At 46.1% G+C, this 15,847-nt stretch overlaps 1 protein-coding gene across 2 annotated transcripts in view; it reads left to right on the forward strand.

Moving 5' to 3' along the window:
• The window catches only part of nrg3b (neuregulin 3b), a 175,626-nt gene extending 162,751 nt beyond the window's left edge, over positions 1–12,875 (forward strand). For both annotated transcript variants that reach the window (XM_062413693.1, XM_062413694.1), the window contains exons 7-9: positions 1,297–1,409; positions 8,291–8,473; positions 11,630–12,875. In XM_062413693.1, coding sequence (XP_062269677.1) covers positions 1,297–1,409; positions 8,291–8,473; positions 11,630–12,383 — 1,050 coding nt within the window. In that variant the 3' untranslated portion in view covers positions 12,384–12,875. The remainder of the gene's footprint in view (positions 1–1,296; positions 1,410–8,290; positions 8,474–11,629) is intronic.
• The last annotated feature ends 2,972 nt before the right edge of the window (positions 12,876–15,847 follow it).

Consider the following 15,847-nt stretch of genomic DNA (forward strand, 5'->3'; position numbering starts at 1 on the left):
CCATGCCCTCGCTGTGCACAACAGCAGGAAGCGCAGACGCCTCATCCATCTTTATATACAGTGTATTGATTTGATGGCAGTTAAAGGCGGAGAGCTGCTGCTCTGAATGCACGGGGCCGCTCTACTCCTAAAGTCAGTTTCTGCTGTTGAGTCTGGTGCTCCTGTATTTTCCCTCTGTGTCCCCTGGAAGCGAATCCACTTTGCTGCGTGTTTATCTAAAGCTGTGCCGAGTGGCATAAAATCAGGCGGAGAGTGAGATCGCAGGGAACAAGTGGAATGGGTCACGCCACGCGGGTCGGCCATTGTCTGCCAGAAACTATTTATTTTATCCCGCGACGCACAGATATCATCCTCCAGGAAAAGTTTACCACAGCAATTGCTCCAGAAAGCGCGGTGCTCTCCACCCGCAGGGCAAATGAGAGGGAGGCCAAAATGATCCTATTTTCTTGCCCGGCTGGTGCACAGCGGTAACTGCTCCCTCTGGGAGTCGGGGGGGATGGAGACACAGAGGCTTATCGGGCCAATGAGAGACCGGGACCGCTTCTAAAGTCACATGCAGTTGTTTTAATGATGTCCAATCAGAGGGAGAGAAAAGGGCAGCGCAGGAAGTTCAGTAACTGGAATAACAGAATTATCTCCTGACTTTGGGGGGGGGGGGGGGGGGGGGGGGGGGGTTCTCGGGGCACTCACGGCCGCAGTGCCAGAGTTGTGTGTCGGGCCCCTTGTGAGATAACGGTTTTAATTCCGATAAGAATAAAGGGAAAGAATACGAGGGGAGAAATACTTTAGGAAACCATTAATGTAATCTCGTGTAGGATTAATTCCCGAGTGCGACAGGAGCACTGTGAGGGCCAGCCACCCCCCCCCCCCTCCTCCTAAGCTGCAGTTTTTAAAATGCACAGTGTAATTAAAGACACTCTGTGTGAGACGCCGGGAAAATAAAATACCAATATAGTTTTTTATCACCTGCTTGTTTCCGAGGTTGTCGGCTTGTAAGTTGGATTTAGAAAAAGTAACTCTGTAAATAAATATGATTATCTTTATCGGTATCAAGGGGGGGGTTGCATTAGGGAGGGAACATCCTCCGCCTCACTTGGGGATTTAATCCTCTGCTTACTCCCTGTGCTGTTTCACGGGATCACCACCACCTTGATCAATGCGATGAATGAATCCAAGCTGAGCTATAATAAAGACATCTTTTAAACACGGAGCAGATAATAACGCAGATGCATCCTGAAGCCACAATTACCATGTTTTATAACCGTGCCCGCTGTTTCTTCTCTATGTTTTTTGCAGAGCTGCAGTTCTCATGGATCGTCTGTGAAGGGCGGCGGCGCGGCCCCGGGCACAGCCACGGTGCCCCCCCCTCCTCTCCTCGGCAGGGCGCTGTCCAAAGGGAAACGCTTCAGGTGAAAATGGGACATCCTTTTTAATTTACCGGCCCGGTTTCATTCTGTATCTTTCTCTCCGTCAGCGTCTGGCCGGAGATAAAAGGCAGCCGGGTGAGAAATTCAATTATCCTGCACTGTGGTCCGAGGTATAGAGACCTCCAAATAATAAACAGATCATTTGTAAAATTGTTAGAGAGATTGATGGTGATTATGAGATGGAGCAGAGTTGTTCATATACAGTATAGCTCGGGTGTGCGTGGCCAACACTGTGAGCTTTGCCAACGGGAACATCCTCAGTCAGATTCAAGTGTTTTACAGCAGGAGTGTTGCTATGGCCACTTTTAATGAAAGGAAAATTAGAGGGGCTCCAAAAAAAATCTTCTGCCTTTTTATGCATTTGGCTGTGTCCAGTAAATTGTACAAGGTGATTACATGTGTGTACTCGGGCAGATTGGGAAATGACTACTTGTGCACTGATGGGGAAGGGGGGGGGGGGGCACAGAGAGAGATCCTCTGATGATTTATAATGTGTGGAGATAAACATTGGTTCCTTTCTCGCTGTCCTTCAAATGACGCAGGGATCTGATGCAGTGGTGCTCTGGAGTTCTCAGGGTTTCAAATGCCTCCATGTACAAATAATGCAGGGATGTGGGTACAGATGCAACAGTGGCTCCGTCAGGGATGTTTACAGACCGCCTTCGTTTCGCTCTGACGAGGCGGGCGCGCACCCACACACTTTGACAAGTGATGACATTCAAACACACAAGCCGCAAGAAGTAATTTCCACAAACGCTTTCACACGAAGCCCTAAGACTGTTTGATTGCTGAGGAATGTTTGCGTGCTGCTAAATGTCTGCGTTGCTCTCGATCTAATGGTGTCGAGTGGCTGTGGAATAAACTCTCTAGCTGTTAGATGCTGTGTGCGTACGGCTGCATATATTCATTTCTAATGTCATCACATTGCTGTGTGCATTAGCCAAGCTTTCAGCGTGATGTAACCAGAACATACTGTGCTGGATGATTAGGGAGATAATGGCCAGCCCAGGTTGTGTGTGTGTGTGTGTATACAGGCAAAGGGAGTTTTTTCCACGTCTGGTTGACTGTGATGACAACTTCAGTGAAAACCCAGCTGAGGCGGCAGTTGTTCTCTGTTTTAATGGACCGGTGATGTGTCACGGAGGGAAAACTTTCCGGTCACGTGTGGCTGAAGGGATGGAGCCAACTCGTCCTGCGGCACGGTGTCACGCCGGTGCCTCCGCTTGGCGGCCAGCTGACAGTCAATCATCTGCTCAGCCTGTTGTGGGGGTGGGAGGAGGCGGGTGGAGAACTAGACTGTGATGGATGATGTGGAGACGCTCGCAGCTATTGACCTGAAAAAACTAGACCATATTGTGAGCTATCAGGAGAAATGCCCCATAAAAAAAAAACCATGTCAATATGTGCCATCAATACAGAGCTGCCAAAGGTTACCTGCGCATCATAGGTTCCATCAGCGGGCATGTGCAGATTGATTCACCTGCTCGGATGCAGACTGGATCTGTTGAGGTGGGACTCTGTTGACTTCACACACGGTAAATCACTTAAGATATAGACATAAGAAGAGAGACAGCCGTGTCGCCTTCTCTCCAACTGCCACACCGGCAGCAGGGTGAGGCTTCACTGAGGCACAGCACCGCTTTGGGGTAAACGCTAAATTTAGCATCCTATCCTGCCCGCGGTGACGCAGCTGACTGGAGTTGCCAACTTTCTCAGGAAAAAATGAGGGACAAAAGGCAGTGTGACCTGTGCGTTTGTTTATTCATATGTAATTGGAAAATATGTATTTTCTATTGAGAGTATGTGAATATGCTTCAAATGAAAGATTACTAAAAAATACATTTCAAATCTAAAAGGGGGGCATGAGTCACCAAGTCGGCTTCTTCCATTGATATTCCATTGATGCCTTTTGTCTTTTTGCACAGCTGGAGTAAAAGTCCTCACATCACAAGTCACAGTTCACAGATGTCTGAAGTTCATTTGAGTTAATCTCCGTCTCCGATCTGCGTTTCTCCGGCTTTGATCATTTCGTGGAGAAGCCCCGCTGAGGACAGATGAGACATCATGGTCGAGCCGGCTTCCCCCTATGTCTCGGAAAACTCTCTCTCTTCCCTCACTGGTGAGGAAAACAGAAAACTCTTCCCTCCAGTTTTCTGTGTTTCCTTGGGGCGAGCACATAACGCTCCTTCTGAGGGCATGCTCCACCTGCTCCGCGCAGGCTCCTCCCAGACCCTGATCCGTCTGTTTCACGGTGCCATTTTTCTGCTGAGTGAGCAAACCACATCTCAAACATAAGCAATAACCTTCGTCCTCTCGCTGCCTTGACATTTCTGCTGAAACTCCTTCCATTAGAAAAACCTGCCCCCGTTTCCACTGAAGCAACTTCATTTTCCAAATCCAAACTTGTGCACACCGGTGACGCTGAGCAGGTTTCCCTCAGGGACCAGAAGAAACAAGCAAGAGCTGACCAGCTTTGCAGGAGATGATCGACATGCAAACATAACACATCATTCCACGCCACTCATTGTCAACAGAAGAGAGACGAATGGGCCCAGCGCCTGTTTTCAGGCAGCAGATTCTGTGAAGTGGCTGAAGATCTTCATAACAAATGACTCAAGATCCACCGACAGCTGATCTCATGTGATGTGTGCTGTGCGAGCCGGACAATTAGCTTCCAGAACTTCTGTCGTTTGTTGGCTCTGCTCAATATCTGGTGAACAGACCGGTGTTTCCCCTTAGCTGACATCGGCATTATCTGCGTCATTAGCTATGATGTGTTTAATAACCAGATCTGGGCGGTTGCAGAGTTTGATTCGTGCCATTTGCCGTTTCATCGTTGTCTCCACAAAACTCAAGCAACTCCGTCAGACACTGAGGAAATATCTCACGCACACTGGAGACATCTCTCTATTTCTTTTCTGTGAGGCTTTGATTGAAACTGAGAAGAACACTGGCTCACTTCGGTCAGAGACACATCATCCAAAAATATCCCACGGAATCTCTGGCCCTGAAACATTCATCGTGATCTTCTCACCTTCCTCTGCGAGCGCCTCTTCTTCACATGGTTTGAGTTGTGAAACCTAGCACGGCTGTGTTAAGGAAGATAAGTGCGATGTCCACGTACGAGGCTATGAGTAGATGTCACGAAGAATAAACCAGTATTTCTTGTACCTTTAGCTCTTTGTGCAGCTTTTTGAAAAGCATGCTTTGTTAGGTCATGCTGAAGGATTACGTTGAGTCACCCACTTCTTTGCTTTCCAAGTTTGTTGTAGTTGCAGGGTGATAAATAAAGGTTTAGTTAAAGGTTTATCATATTTCCAAAAGTCAAACTGACCTAAATACTCCAGACATTACAGAAACTCATTGAGCTTGTGATGGCTCTAGCTCAAAATCAGGTGATCACAGAAGTGATTCATGCACCGTGAACCAAAAGCCTTCAAAATCCATCCAGCAGTCGACAAGATAGAAAGAGTATAAACATCATGATGGCACGAGGGGAGGACCTGTGAACCGGGGACAGAGAATGTCTCTTCAAAGCGCCGAGGCAATCAACACGTCCGTTAAGTCATCTCGAGTGGATTCAGTGAGTTTCTCACATGCCGAGGAGCAGGAGGAGGAATCCTCGGTCTCCAGCGTGAACATCAGAAGTGCCATGTGGGCGTATCCTGTGGCAGCAGGGTTGTTTACCGTCCATGTGAAAAAGCAGCACATGCAGTGACTTCTGTCTCCCAGCTCAGCCCAATGAAGGCATGAAGAGACAGGACCTGATTAAAACACGTGTTCGATTACCCCCCCCCCCCCGACCAGGCTTAGCTATTTCATAACGAGCGAATTGCAGAGATAAGCAGCTGCCTTTCAGTGACAGACCTTTAACATTTAACATTTATTTAATACAATAGCCTGGTGACTTCTATTCCACAGAAACATATTGTAATGTTTCCAGCTTTCAGTTAATCCTAATTAAAACTCAAAAGGAAAAATCGGCATGGTAAATGGCAACACCACTGACATAATTCCGCTTTATTCATATTAAAGTTGTTATAACATCAGTCGATATTAGAGCTAATGCTGGCAAACACCAGAGCCAACATCAGCCATGCTTATTGTTCCAAAGCCATGGGCATTTGGAAATGACTGTAGCTGGATGTTTGTGTACATGGCGTTCCAGTTCCAGTCTTTGATCAAATAATAACCACATGTCTGAACGATTTCATTTAATGCATTTAAAATGAATTAAAACCAATAAGGTGCAAGTGTTTAACCTCAAAATAACAGTTTTAAAACCATTTGGTGGTACTGGGGACCAATGGGGGCCTCTTTCATTCCCAGTCTGAACACCTGTTCTTGCTCCATGTAACTTTGATGAGCCGAGTCTGATCTCAGATGAGACGTGTGGCAGAGTAAGAAGCTCATTTTGCCAGAATCAGCCCCAGGGAAATGCCAAACTCTAGATCAGATAAAAAAACATTTGGAAACCGGTGTTTATATTCAGCAAGGAAACTTAAAATATGGAGTTTGTTGAGTCTTGGTCCAGGAGCCTGAGGGGATCATGTTGAGAATAAAACATTCAGCAGTGTTTCAGTTTATTGAGTAGGACTAATAGTAATAGTTAACAATATGTGTAAAGCTTTTTAAGAAAGTAAAATACACTTTACAACACATGAAAAACATTACGTCGTTAGACCCGTCCTCTGTTTTCTGTACGTGAGAGCTTGAGTTACTCCCCTCCTGTGGCTGTAGAGGGCGCTGCGGCTCATTAAAAGTTACATCGTGTTGATTTAATGAGAAGCTTGAAAAGTTTGGACGTCTTTATAACTTATTGAACAGCAAAAAGAATCACACTTTAAACATCTAGAGCCTGGAGCCAAAATCAAAGAGGTAGAATGTTTTGTCACTGATTTGTGTTCAGTGCTTCTTTGCAAACACATTTTTCACACGGCGGTAATAATATGTAATAAGTGTTTTCTCTTTTTTTTGTTGTGCTGTTTAACTAACGCCAGCGAGTGACCTATTGCTCACAACAGGAGAGAAAGAGAAGCAGGTGAACAGCAGGGGAGCCTTCGTCTCAAAAATACATGTATATTGGATTAAACTGGAAATAATTCATGTCTGCATTTCATGCAAGCTGCGGGATCTGTTTTGTTCTTGAATGATTTACTCGCACGGCATCTTGCAACACGGTGCTCTAGAACTTTGGTTCACATTTGCTGTCATTACTTTATTGCCGCGGTCGTGCAGGGATCTGCGCTCGAAATCGACCCACTGGACATTTTAGAAACAAAGTGCATCGGCAAAAAAAAGCAGCGTTTCTAAAGACTGCTGCTGCGATCTTTAGCAGCCGGAGGATGTCAATACATATTGGTCATTTAAAATTGACGGATTTATGACATATGCCTGTCTGTGACTGTGTTCTAACATAGCTTTGGGCTCATAGCTACAAGACACAAAAGGACTTTAGAGCATTTTTAGCCATGCAGGCTGTTTGCTGCTAGCACTAGATGCATGGACACCAATATTCCGGATAAAAGAAAATGACATCTAGTGGTGAAGTTCTGTGTTGCAGCTGAATCCCCCTCACCTTACCCTAGCTGTCATAAAAGCTCAAAAGGTGTTTAGTTTGTCCAGTCTGGGCTACTGTAAAAAAAATACGGGTCCCTCCATAGAGAGGACTCACTCCAGGAGTAAATATAAAGTATTAAATATAAAGGCTCCATTCTAGGTTTTAGAAAATAACAATTTGTACAATTTAGATGAAACAAAACTAGTGAAAAGTTCTTTAGGATTATTACTTATTCAGTTTCTGCCAATATATCCCTTTCACCTAAATATTACACACTGCACCATTAAGTCACTAGTCTATGACACATGTTATGTGAACTGCATTCTTCTGATTGCCTAATCCTGATTAAGGTAATACTCGGAATAAGCAATAATTGAAATTACACAGTGGCCGATTTTGTGGGGGAATAAGGGAGGAGGCCTTCCCCTTTAACCCAAAATAACCAATAACTATCCCCCATAATAACCTTCCTATTCTGCCGTCTACTATGAGAGAGAGCTGTGTCTGCAGACAGGGTATTTCTGTCTGCAGGTTCATCCTCTAGTTAAAACCACTAACTACATGGCAGGGTACCCAGTGTATTGACGACCCGTCCCCTGAACACAAGCAGTCAGACGTAATCTCGACAGGAGTCCTAATCACACTGCGCTCTGTGACATGTCAACAGGAACGTGGATGGATTATTCCACCAGCAGCTCCAGTTAACGTCTCAATCGACATCAGGTCTTTTTCAGAATATGGTCCACAGTCTGAATATTGGTGTCCGTGCCGTCAATGTGAGTCAGTCGGTCCAATTGGCCGTCTGACGTGGGAGAGCAGGAAAAAACAACATCTGACTTCAGTGATTCCCTGAGGATTAGACGGAGCAGAATCAGCCGGACAGAGAGAATCGAACCACAGCCTCACAACACGGCTGCTGGAAGTGAGGCCGAGACTTACTGCTGCTCTTTGAGTGAGCCACGACATAACTGTTAATGTTTATGTAGATGTGTATTGCTCACTGATAAATTACTGTTCTTATCTCTTATCCTCGGGTATCTGACACCCGGGATGATGCTCAGACCTCAATACCAAGTTAATTCAGTCTCAACTGAATGGGGAATGATGCAGTTTCTCTCCCCCCCCCCCCCCCCCCCCCCCCCTTAACGGTAGAAAGGTCATTCCATTTTACATGAACGAACAGATAAGAGAAGATTAATCTGAGGCTGTCTTCGCCTCGCGCAGCTTTTTGAGAAAACAACGTGTTGAATGATGTGATATTTATCCTCTTTGTTTGTTTCCCCCCCCACCCGTCTGGTTGCAGGAGCAGCTCCCTGTCACTCAGTCCCGCCCCACAACGGAGGGAGGCGAATTTCTTCAGGACCCCGCCCATTTCCCGAGGGAAACACAAAATAACGACAAACCTGCTGGACGGATCCCGAGTGGTCGGCCATGTCTACAAACACCTGCAGGAGGAGGAGTCAACGGACGTGGAGTCCTTGAGAAGGTGAAAGCCTTTTTGTCTTTCTGTTAGTTTGTTGAATCCACAGTGAGGAGATTCTCTCGGCCTCCCCTCCGTGCTCAGGTCAAACTGTCGGTTCAGCGAAGATCAACTGAGGTTAAGTTGGAGTGGCAGAGGGATAATTTTCGGGGGGGGGGGGGGGCGAATTGAGTTTATGACCAAAATGCTCTCGGATCAAATCCTCAAGCTCGTGAAATCTGATCCGGGGGAAATAAATGAGATCGGCCGTGCTCTGCTTCAACTGGGACTGTCACAGTTAATTTGGAAAATACACTTGATCCCAACCGCTCGACAGTATCATGGTGCTGGGGAAGTCCAAGATATCAGCCTGTGTGTGTGTCTGTGTGTGTGTGTGTGTGTGTGTGTGTGTGTGTTAGTGTGTGTGTGTGTGTAGAATCCGCTCCAAACTTGCCACCGGGGCTGCTGCTGTGAATGAAATGTGTTGCATGATTTTATTATGGTTAACAGCCGTGCCCAAACCACTTACCAGACGGGAACCCAAGTTAACGTGAAGCTTCTCCGTGGTTAGATTTTTGGTTCTTTCTCGGAAAAATTATGTGAAAGTGTTCATGGTCCACATATCAAAGAAATAATTAATTTTTTACAATTTAATTTACTCGCTGAATATGGCGCCATACTGAGCGTCTGCGGCCCTCTAGAACAAGGCCCCTAATTGGAAAGGATTAATCTCAGGCCTTCACACATCTCAGATCCTCCTCCCGCTCGCCCTGGTGTAGAGGGAGGACAGCCAGTTGCCCCATTTCCACGGCCCTCGCAAAAAAAGCTACTGGTGCTGTTACTGGAGGCTTTAAGAGCAGGAAGGATTCTTCTTTGGCAGAGACACCTATCGCCAGTTTGCGATCTGGGGGCTTAAAATAAATTTGATTTTAAAAGCACAGTCTGATCATCCTCGCTGGCATCGGTTCAGAGAGGTAGCCTAGTAAGGAAGATGTTTTTTGTTTTTTTTCCAGGTGTCTTAAAGGAATAAGGAGTTAACTCTTTTAAAGTTTCGCATTATTTCACATCAATTAAAACTTTTCTCGCAGATTCTTAGATCATAAATAATATTGATTGATGTAAAACGCCCTGAAAAAAAAGCAGTAAAACATGCATCCCCATCGAGGAGGAGCCTCAGTGGTGTGATGCCAACTGTCGAGCGGCTCCACTGCCTCTTGCTTTCAAACACACACTGAAACACATCCATTTATTTCAGATCTTATTTACACACGCCAGAGTCTGAGTGGGGCAGTGCTGTTTAGCATACGGCTCAGAAACAGCCTCATTCCCTGTCAGTGCGTGTGACGGCTGAGCGATGCCGCCGCCATCAGGAGGTGTCATTGAAAGCGATGCCGCTGCGCACACTTATCTTAACTTAGCGCTGCCATTAGCCCATTAGCCTGACTAAGCTTTACAGTGACTTGGAAGATTCAGTGCAACGCTGCCAAACGTCTTTATGTGACCTATTTCCATAATTTCCATTTTTAAAACAAAGCTTCATGTGGCTCGGCAGTTCTTTCAAATGGTTTTTGCGGGGAGAAATCCTCCAGGACCACAACAGCCTCCCTCCTCACACGCACACACGCACAAACACACACACACACACACACACACAAAAGCCCAAGCTCACATGCAAAATAACAAACTAACTCTTTTTTTAATTTGTTATATCACAAAATCAGTGTGCTATGAGAAATTCAATAGCACACCGATGCACACTGAGCTTTTCTTTTTAAAGTGTTTAGGAGAACAGCTGTAAAGAAAAGGAGCTTCTCATCTTTTGGGCCATGAGACTGCATTTGCACGGTGAAACAGTTTAGATCTTATTAGCCTTTAATGCTTCCCTCGCAGATCCGTCAGTGGGATCTGGCTTTCCCCCGGCCTTCAGGAGGTTGAAATGACCTATTTCTCGACTTAGCAGCCATGCAACACCAAGCTGCAGAGCTCACACTCTCCTCCTCCTCCTCCTCCTCCTCCTCCTCCTCTTCCTCCTCTCCCTCCTCCTCCCTCTGCCCCCACCTCTCCCTTGTTGCCATGGATACACCCTCTCATCTCTGGGAAATGAGAAATGGGAGGTGGAAGAGGAGAGTGAGAGAACGCAAGATGGAAAGTGAGGGAAGAAGGGAGATTGTGCAGAGATGATGGGAGAGAGGCGGAACAGAGAAGAGGAGAGGACCGCAAACAAACATGAGAATATACTCCTCTTCCATGTTTTTCAATTTCGTGACAACAAATCCCTGCAGAGTATTGTCAGGGTTTAATTATCTCCTGTCAAAACATATATTTACCCATCACAGATAAGGACGGAATTGAAGGCAAATTTTGCTATGGGAGTTATTTTTAGATGTGTTTTTTGATCTGCTGGATTTACCTCCAGCTTGCTATCGCCCTTCTAACACCGAGGGAGGAGTAGGGAAAGTAATTTAATTATTTAGACTCGGTTATGCTACAAACAGTCTGTGGAGCTGACAATAACACCGGGGGTCTCCGAAGGCTGCGCCGAGTCTTTAGTGACAATATTAACTTGTGTGTGTACAAACTCTGAATACGTTTTCTGGCTGTGCTTTGTTATTTTCATATTGAACATGATGCTTTCGCAGCGAGATTCTCACGCCCACCAACACACCTACATTCAGCTCAAATGTCGCATCATAAGCCTGTCAGACGAGACGCTCTATAGGTGAGCTCTAATGAGACTTTCAGATACTAATTTTAGACCAACATTTAAAGCCATAGAGGCGATATATAATTTTTCCACATACTCTCATGGGCCAGGGTCAGGCATCCGGCAGCTGTGTTGCTAAAGCCTTAAATCTCTGATAAGGCAGTCATGACAGAAGGGATTTTTCCGGTTAAGCATTCATGCAGCAACAATAAAGGCTGCTCATGCTGAGGATTATAAATAATTACACAAAGATTATGGGAGAACAATACATAAATAATAATAATTTCGTCGGGGCAAGATGTTTTTTAGCTGGGAGTGAAATTAAATGGTGAAAAGCACAGGAGAATGGCCGCTTTATTTCCATTATCTATAATTCTCCTTTATTCCTCTTAGGATATGAGTGTGTAGGACAATAAATGGTCCCAGTATAAATCCCCTGGTGTCATTCTAACCATTTCTACCCTCTCTTCTGCCTGAAGGTGTGACTCTGCCAGTGGAAGGGTCGGCGCCCTCCTCAGCCGGACCTCACTCGCCCACTTCGCAGCCAAAAAAGGTTGGGCCGAGGTTCCCTGCACCCGCCTGGACGAGGGAACAACCTTCCCTCCACCCTCCCATCGCACCCGCTCCGTGCCCATCATCCCCTCCCTCCAGGCGGCTGACCTCGAAGCCGGGCGCGCGGATACGAGCGAGCGGAACCAAGGCGGCCTCCTCCAGTGGCACCCTGCGCTGGCTGGAAAGACAGCGGTGCCCGTTAGCCATACTCCCTCTCGCCCCTGTGAGGCCGTGGTGCTGCCGCCTGGTGCCATGCCCAGCAGTGTTAGCCCCCCTGCCACCGCCACGGCTCTGCTGGGCCCGGGGGGGAATCCCGGCTCCGCACAGCCGCCCTTCTCCGCTGGAATCACAGTGGAACACGCGCAAGAATTAAAACAGAAAAGCCTTTCCAGCTCCGTGAAAATGTCTGGCTCTCCCGGCGAGATCCACCACGGTGTCAGAAACACTCTCGAGACTGGAAGCGTGCAGGAGTCGGAATGGCAGAGTGTCCAATGTGCAGCCAGACCTCTGCACACAGGCAGCGGGACCAGAGGTTCGGCGGCGGTAGGCCAAAGAGAAGCCCTGGGACGGTGCCAAGGTCCGACGTCCCTCGTGCACGGAGGCGCAAACTGCTCCCTGGCCACCAGAGGACCCAGCTGCAGAGGAACTGGAAACGCTTCCGCCAAGCCCTCTACAAGCTGATTGGATTAACTCTGTAAAGGCTTTCACAGACACTGTTTCCAATGACTGTACACCTTTGCTGGTGGCACTGGGTGGTGAGCGGGTGGGACCATCTGTGTGGCCACGCGGACCAATAACAGACAGCAGGCGATCTTGAATGACCGTGCACAGATTGAACTGCGGAGGGACGGACACAAACAAAAAGACTTGAAATTACAAAAACACAAACAGACAAACCAACACACAGTGTGAATAAATGTGACTCGAACTGGGAAGAAACAAATCCCCGACTGGAGTTGGGAGCTTGATAGTGTATTGGGAAAAAAAAAGAAAAAAATATGCCACTATTTAAAGAGGAGCTTCTACTTAGAAACCAAAATAGTGTGTCATCTCTATGTTGTTTCTCTAATGTAAAGAAATGAAATTATATATGTCATATAATATATGTCATATAGACGTATATATATTTGACATACAATTGTGACAAAATAAAGACTAAGATAACAGTGTTAATTAAGGGCTTCGTGCATCTCATACATTCCCACCACAGAGGAATCATTGCATTTTGTTGTCTACGATATATAATGTAGAAAGTTATCAGTATAAACACCTATGATCTACCTCCATGGCATCAGACACCTGTGGCATGATGTTCCTCCAGTTTTTTTTTAGAGCGGACTTAATCGTGCACCTTCCATATGTCAAACCTAAAAACAGCCGCATCAATTAGGTACCGCTGGTTCTTCCAGGTGTCTTTCGGTGGCTGATCTCTGGTTTTAAAGGTCGGGTGGCGACGGGAGGTAAAGACGGTGCAACAGGGAGGAGAAGGTACTTCGCTCTTCCCCTTCCCAACATTTTCTTCTTTTATTCTCAAGTTTCTACGAGTATCTTACCATGTCTTCTGCAAAGTCAGCAGACGATAACGGATAAAGGATTCGGCGATGGAGCATGAGCACCGTGGATGAGAATTTCAGACATCTTTAATGCTCGAGGCTCTTTGTGAGATTGCCCAACGCTGTCACTGAGCTGGCAATGCAAGTCTATTTTCATTATTTACCCTCGTGCACTTAATGCCGCGCCCATAGGCTACCACCACCAGCAATGGCCACGAGCTTTGTGGCTGGAAATGAAGCCGGGCAGCAGACGAGGCGAGCACGATTCTTTATTTCTACCTCGTTTACATTGGGAACAGTTCATCTGTGTGTCCACCGTTCCTTTTCCATAGTGACTCCAGCGAGGTAAGTTGTACATGACTCACAGACGTATGGTATATGACTGAGAGTTCTTCATCACCGCTGCGCAGAATGAAACTATCCCGAGTCTAACAAAGGGGATTTATGAAGATTAAAATGAACTTCATTAGTCCCACGAAGGGAAATTTAGCCAAGGCAGGTGCAAGGGAAAGATAAAACAACCAATAACCAGAAAATATTTAGGATTCTAAATACATAGAGCGACTGCTGGCGAGAACCAAGCGCACATTTACAGAATTTTTCGGAAGTTTTCAGATTTACATATTGTATTTACCCTGCAGTGTAAGACCACACAGGTGTGCAAATATAGACGGGAGCCAAATTTAAAAAATAAAATCCTGAAATAACCAAGTGGAGAAACATGGAGGATGAAACAGGGATGGAAATGATGTGAAAATCAAAATTAAAAATGTGTCTCATTTGTCAAAAAGTAATGCTACTGATTATAGCTTTACATTTTTAATATATTCTTTTCAATAGTCTATACCGATTTAACTGAACTGAAATGAATGCTGTGTATTTCGTCCAATTACGTTTTTTGTTAGTGATTAGCAGACATCTTGGTCTATCTCTACCTCCTCCCATTATCCAGAAATGAAACTAAACTCTTCTGGATACAAATGCACAGAGGCGATTGGGAGGCGGAGCTTTGGTTGTGGCGTTGTACCGTGGCTTCATGCGGTCGACCAATCACGAGTCAGTCACAGTTTTAGCATCGAGCAACCAAGTAAAACGAAAATTACCAGAATTAAGAATAACCAGCTGGAAATCAAAACGCTTTGGTTTAACTTTTCATGTTTTACATTTTAACTCGAAAAAAAGCTCCATGTCATCACCCTCCTTTTACTGGTCTTTGAAAAATGTATCTTGCTTTAATAATAAATACATATAATCACCATAGTGACAGCACCAGTACAACAAGAAAAAAACGTCAGTACAGTTCTCAAATTTGAAACTGGAAATAACAGTGCTTGAGTGGATTCCTGTCGGATCCGTCTCCTGCCGGTGAGGCACTAATGAGAGGCCGTGTGGAATTCAAAAAAGGAACCGATCGCTCTTTGATCAGAGCCGGCACCGAACACTGGGAAACGCCGTTTGAAGCACCAGTCGAAGAGAGGCCCAATCTCGCTGATTGCTGACTGGCTTTTCTCACCAGCTGAACATCTGAAGGCCAAGGAGGCCGGGGAAGACCCGCCCGGAGCTACCTGGCTCGGGGAACTGCAGCTGTTACTGTAATCAACACAGAAAAGGAGAAGATTGGGATTTTTATAGCTGCCGTTTTTTTTTTAAATCCAAGATATTTCAGTCTTGACAGTGAAAATCTTGACGTTTAAAACTGTTGGTTGTTGTGATGGTTGTGAGTCTGTTGTCGGGGGGGGCTGTAACGCACAGGAGCAAGGACAACACCCAAGGAAGATTAAGGAGTAAGCGTTCTCATTACCTGAGACGAGCCAGGTTTGTTGGAGGTGGGCCCTGTGGCCGTTAGATTAATCCTCACCGGTGTTGACTGCTTTATGTTCCCGAGGAGTGTCACACACACACACACACACATCCACACACACACACTGGCCTCCCTCGCTCGGTGTGAGAGGAATACTAATGTGCCATAGGTGCAAGGGGACGGAGAGGTCCCCCGCCAGATGGCGTGGAGATGATGAGGACAGCAGGTCGGCATGTGTAATGCAGCGCTACCAGAGTGGAGGCCTGCTAACATCTCTCACCAGCTCCCCTCAACGTGGGAGAACAGGTGATACACGACTGTGATCAAACAAAGAGACGATTTTCCTCCTGAAATTAAAACATGATTTATTTATTTAACGCCCTGAAACAATGAGATCTGGGATATTCCGTTTGTGCCAAATGGTTTGGAGAGGCTTAGCGTCTAAAACTGATGAATGTTTAATGCAGCAGAAGTTAGAAATTCATTGCTCTCTGGCTTTTACACCATATGACTGATGTTACACATAAATCCCATCAGAAATAGAAAGATTAATTCTGTGGGTATAGTCTCTCCAGAATATTGGAGCCATGGCCTGTCATTTGGGCATTGGCCAACAGTATACTAATTTGGTCCACACTACTAATTTGGGCAGCTGGAGGTAGAGCGGGTCGTCCACTAATCAGAGGGGTCAGTGGTTTGATTCCTGCCTCCTCAAGGCCAACGTGTCCTTGGGCAACACTCTGAACCCTAAATTGCTTCTGATCTCCAGCAAATTGCTGGCAGCATGTGAA

The sequence above is a fragment of the Platichthys flesus genome, chromosome 20 (genome assembly GCF_949316205.1).
Source record: "Platichthys flesus chromosome 20, fPlaFle2.1, whole genome shotgun sequence".
Lineage (NCBI taxonomy): Eukaryota > Metazoa > Chordata > Actinopteri > Pleuronectiformes > Pleuronectidae > Platichthys > Platichthys flesus.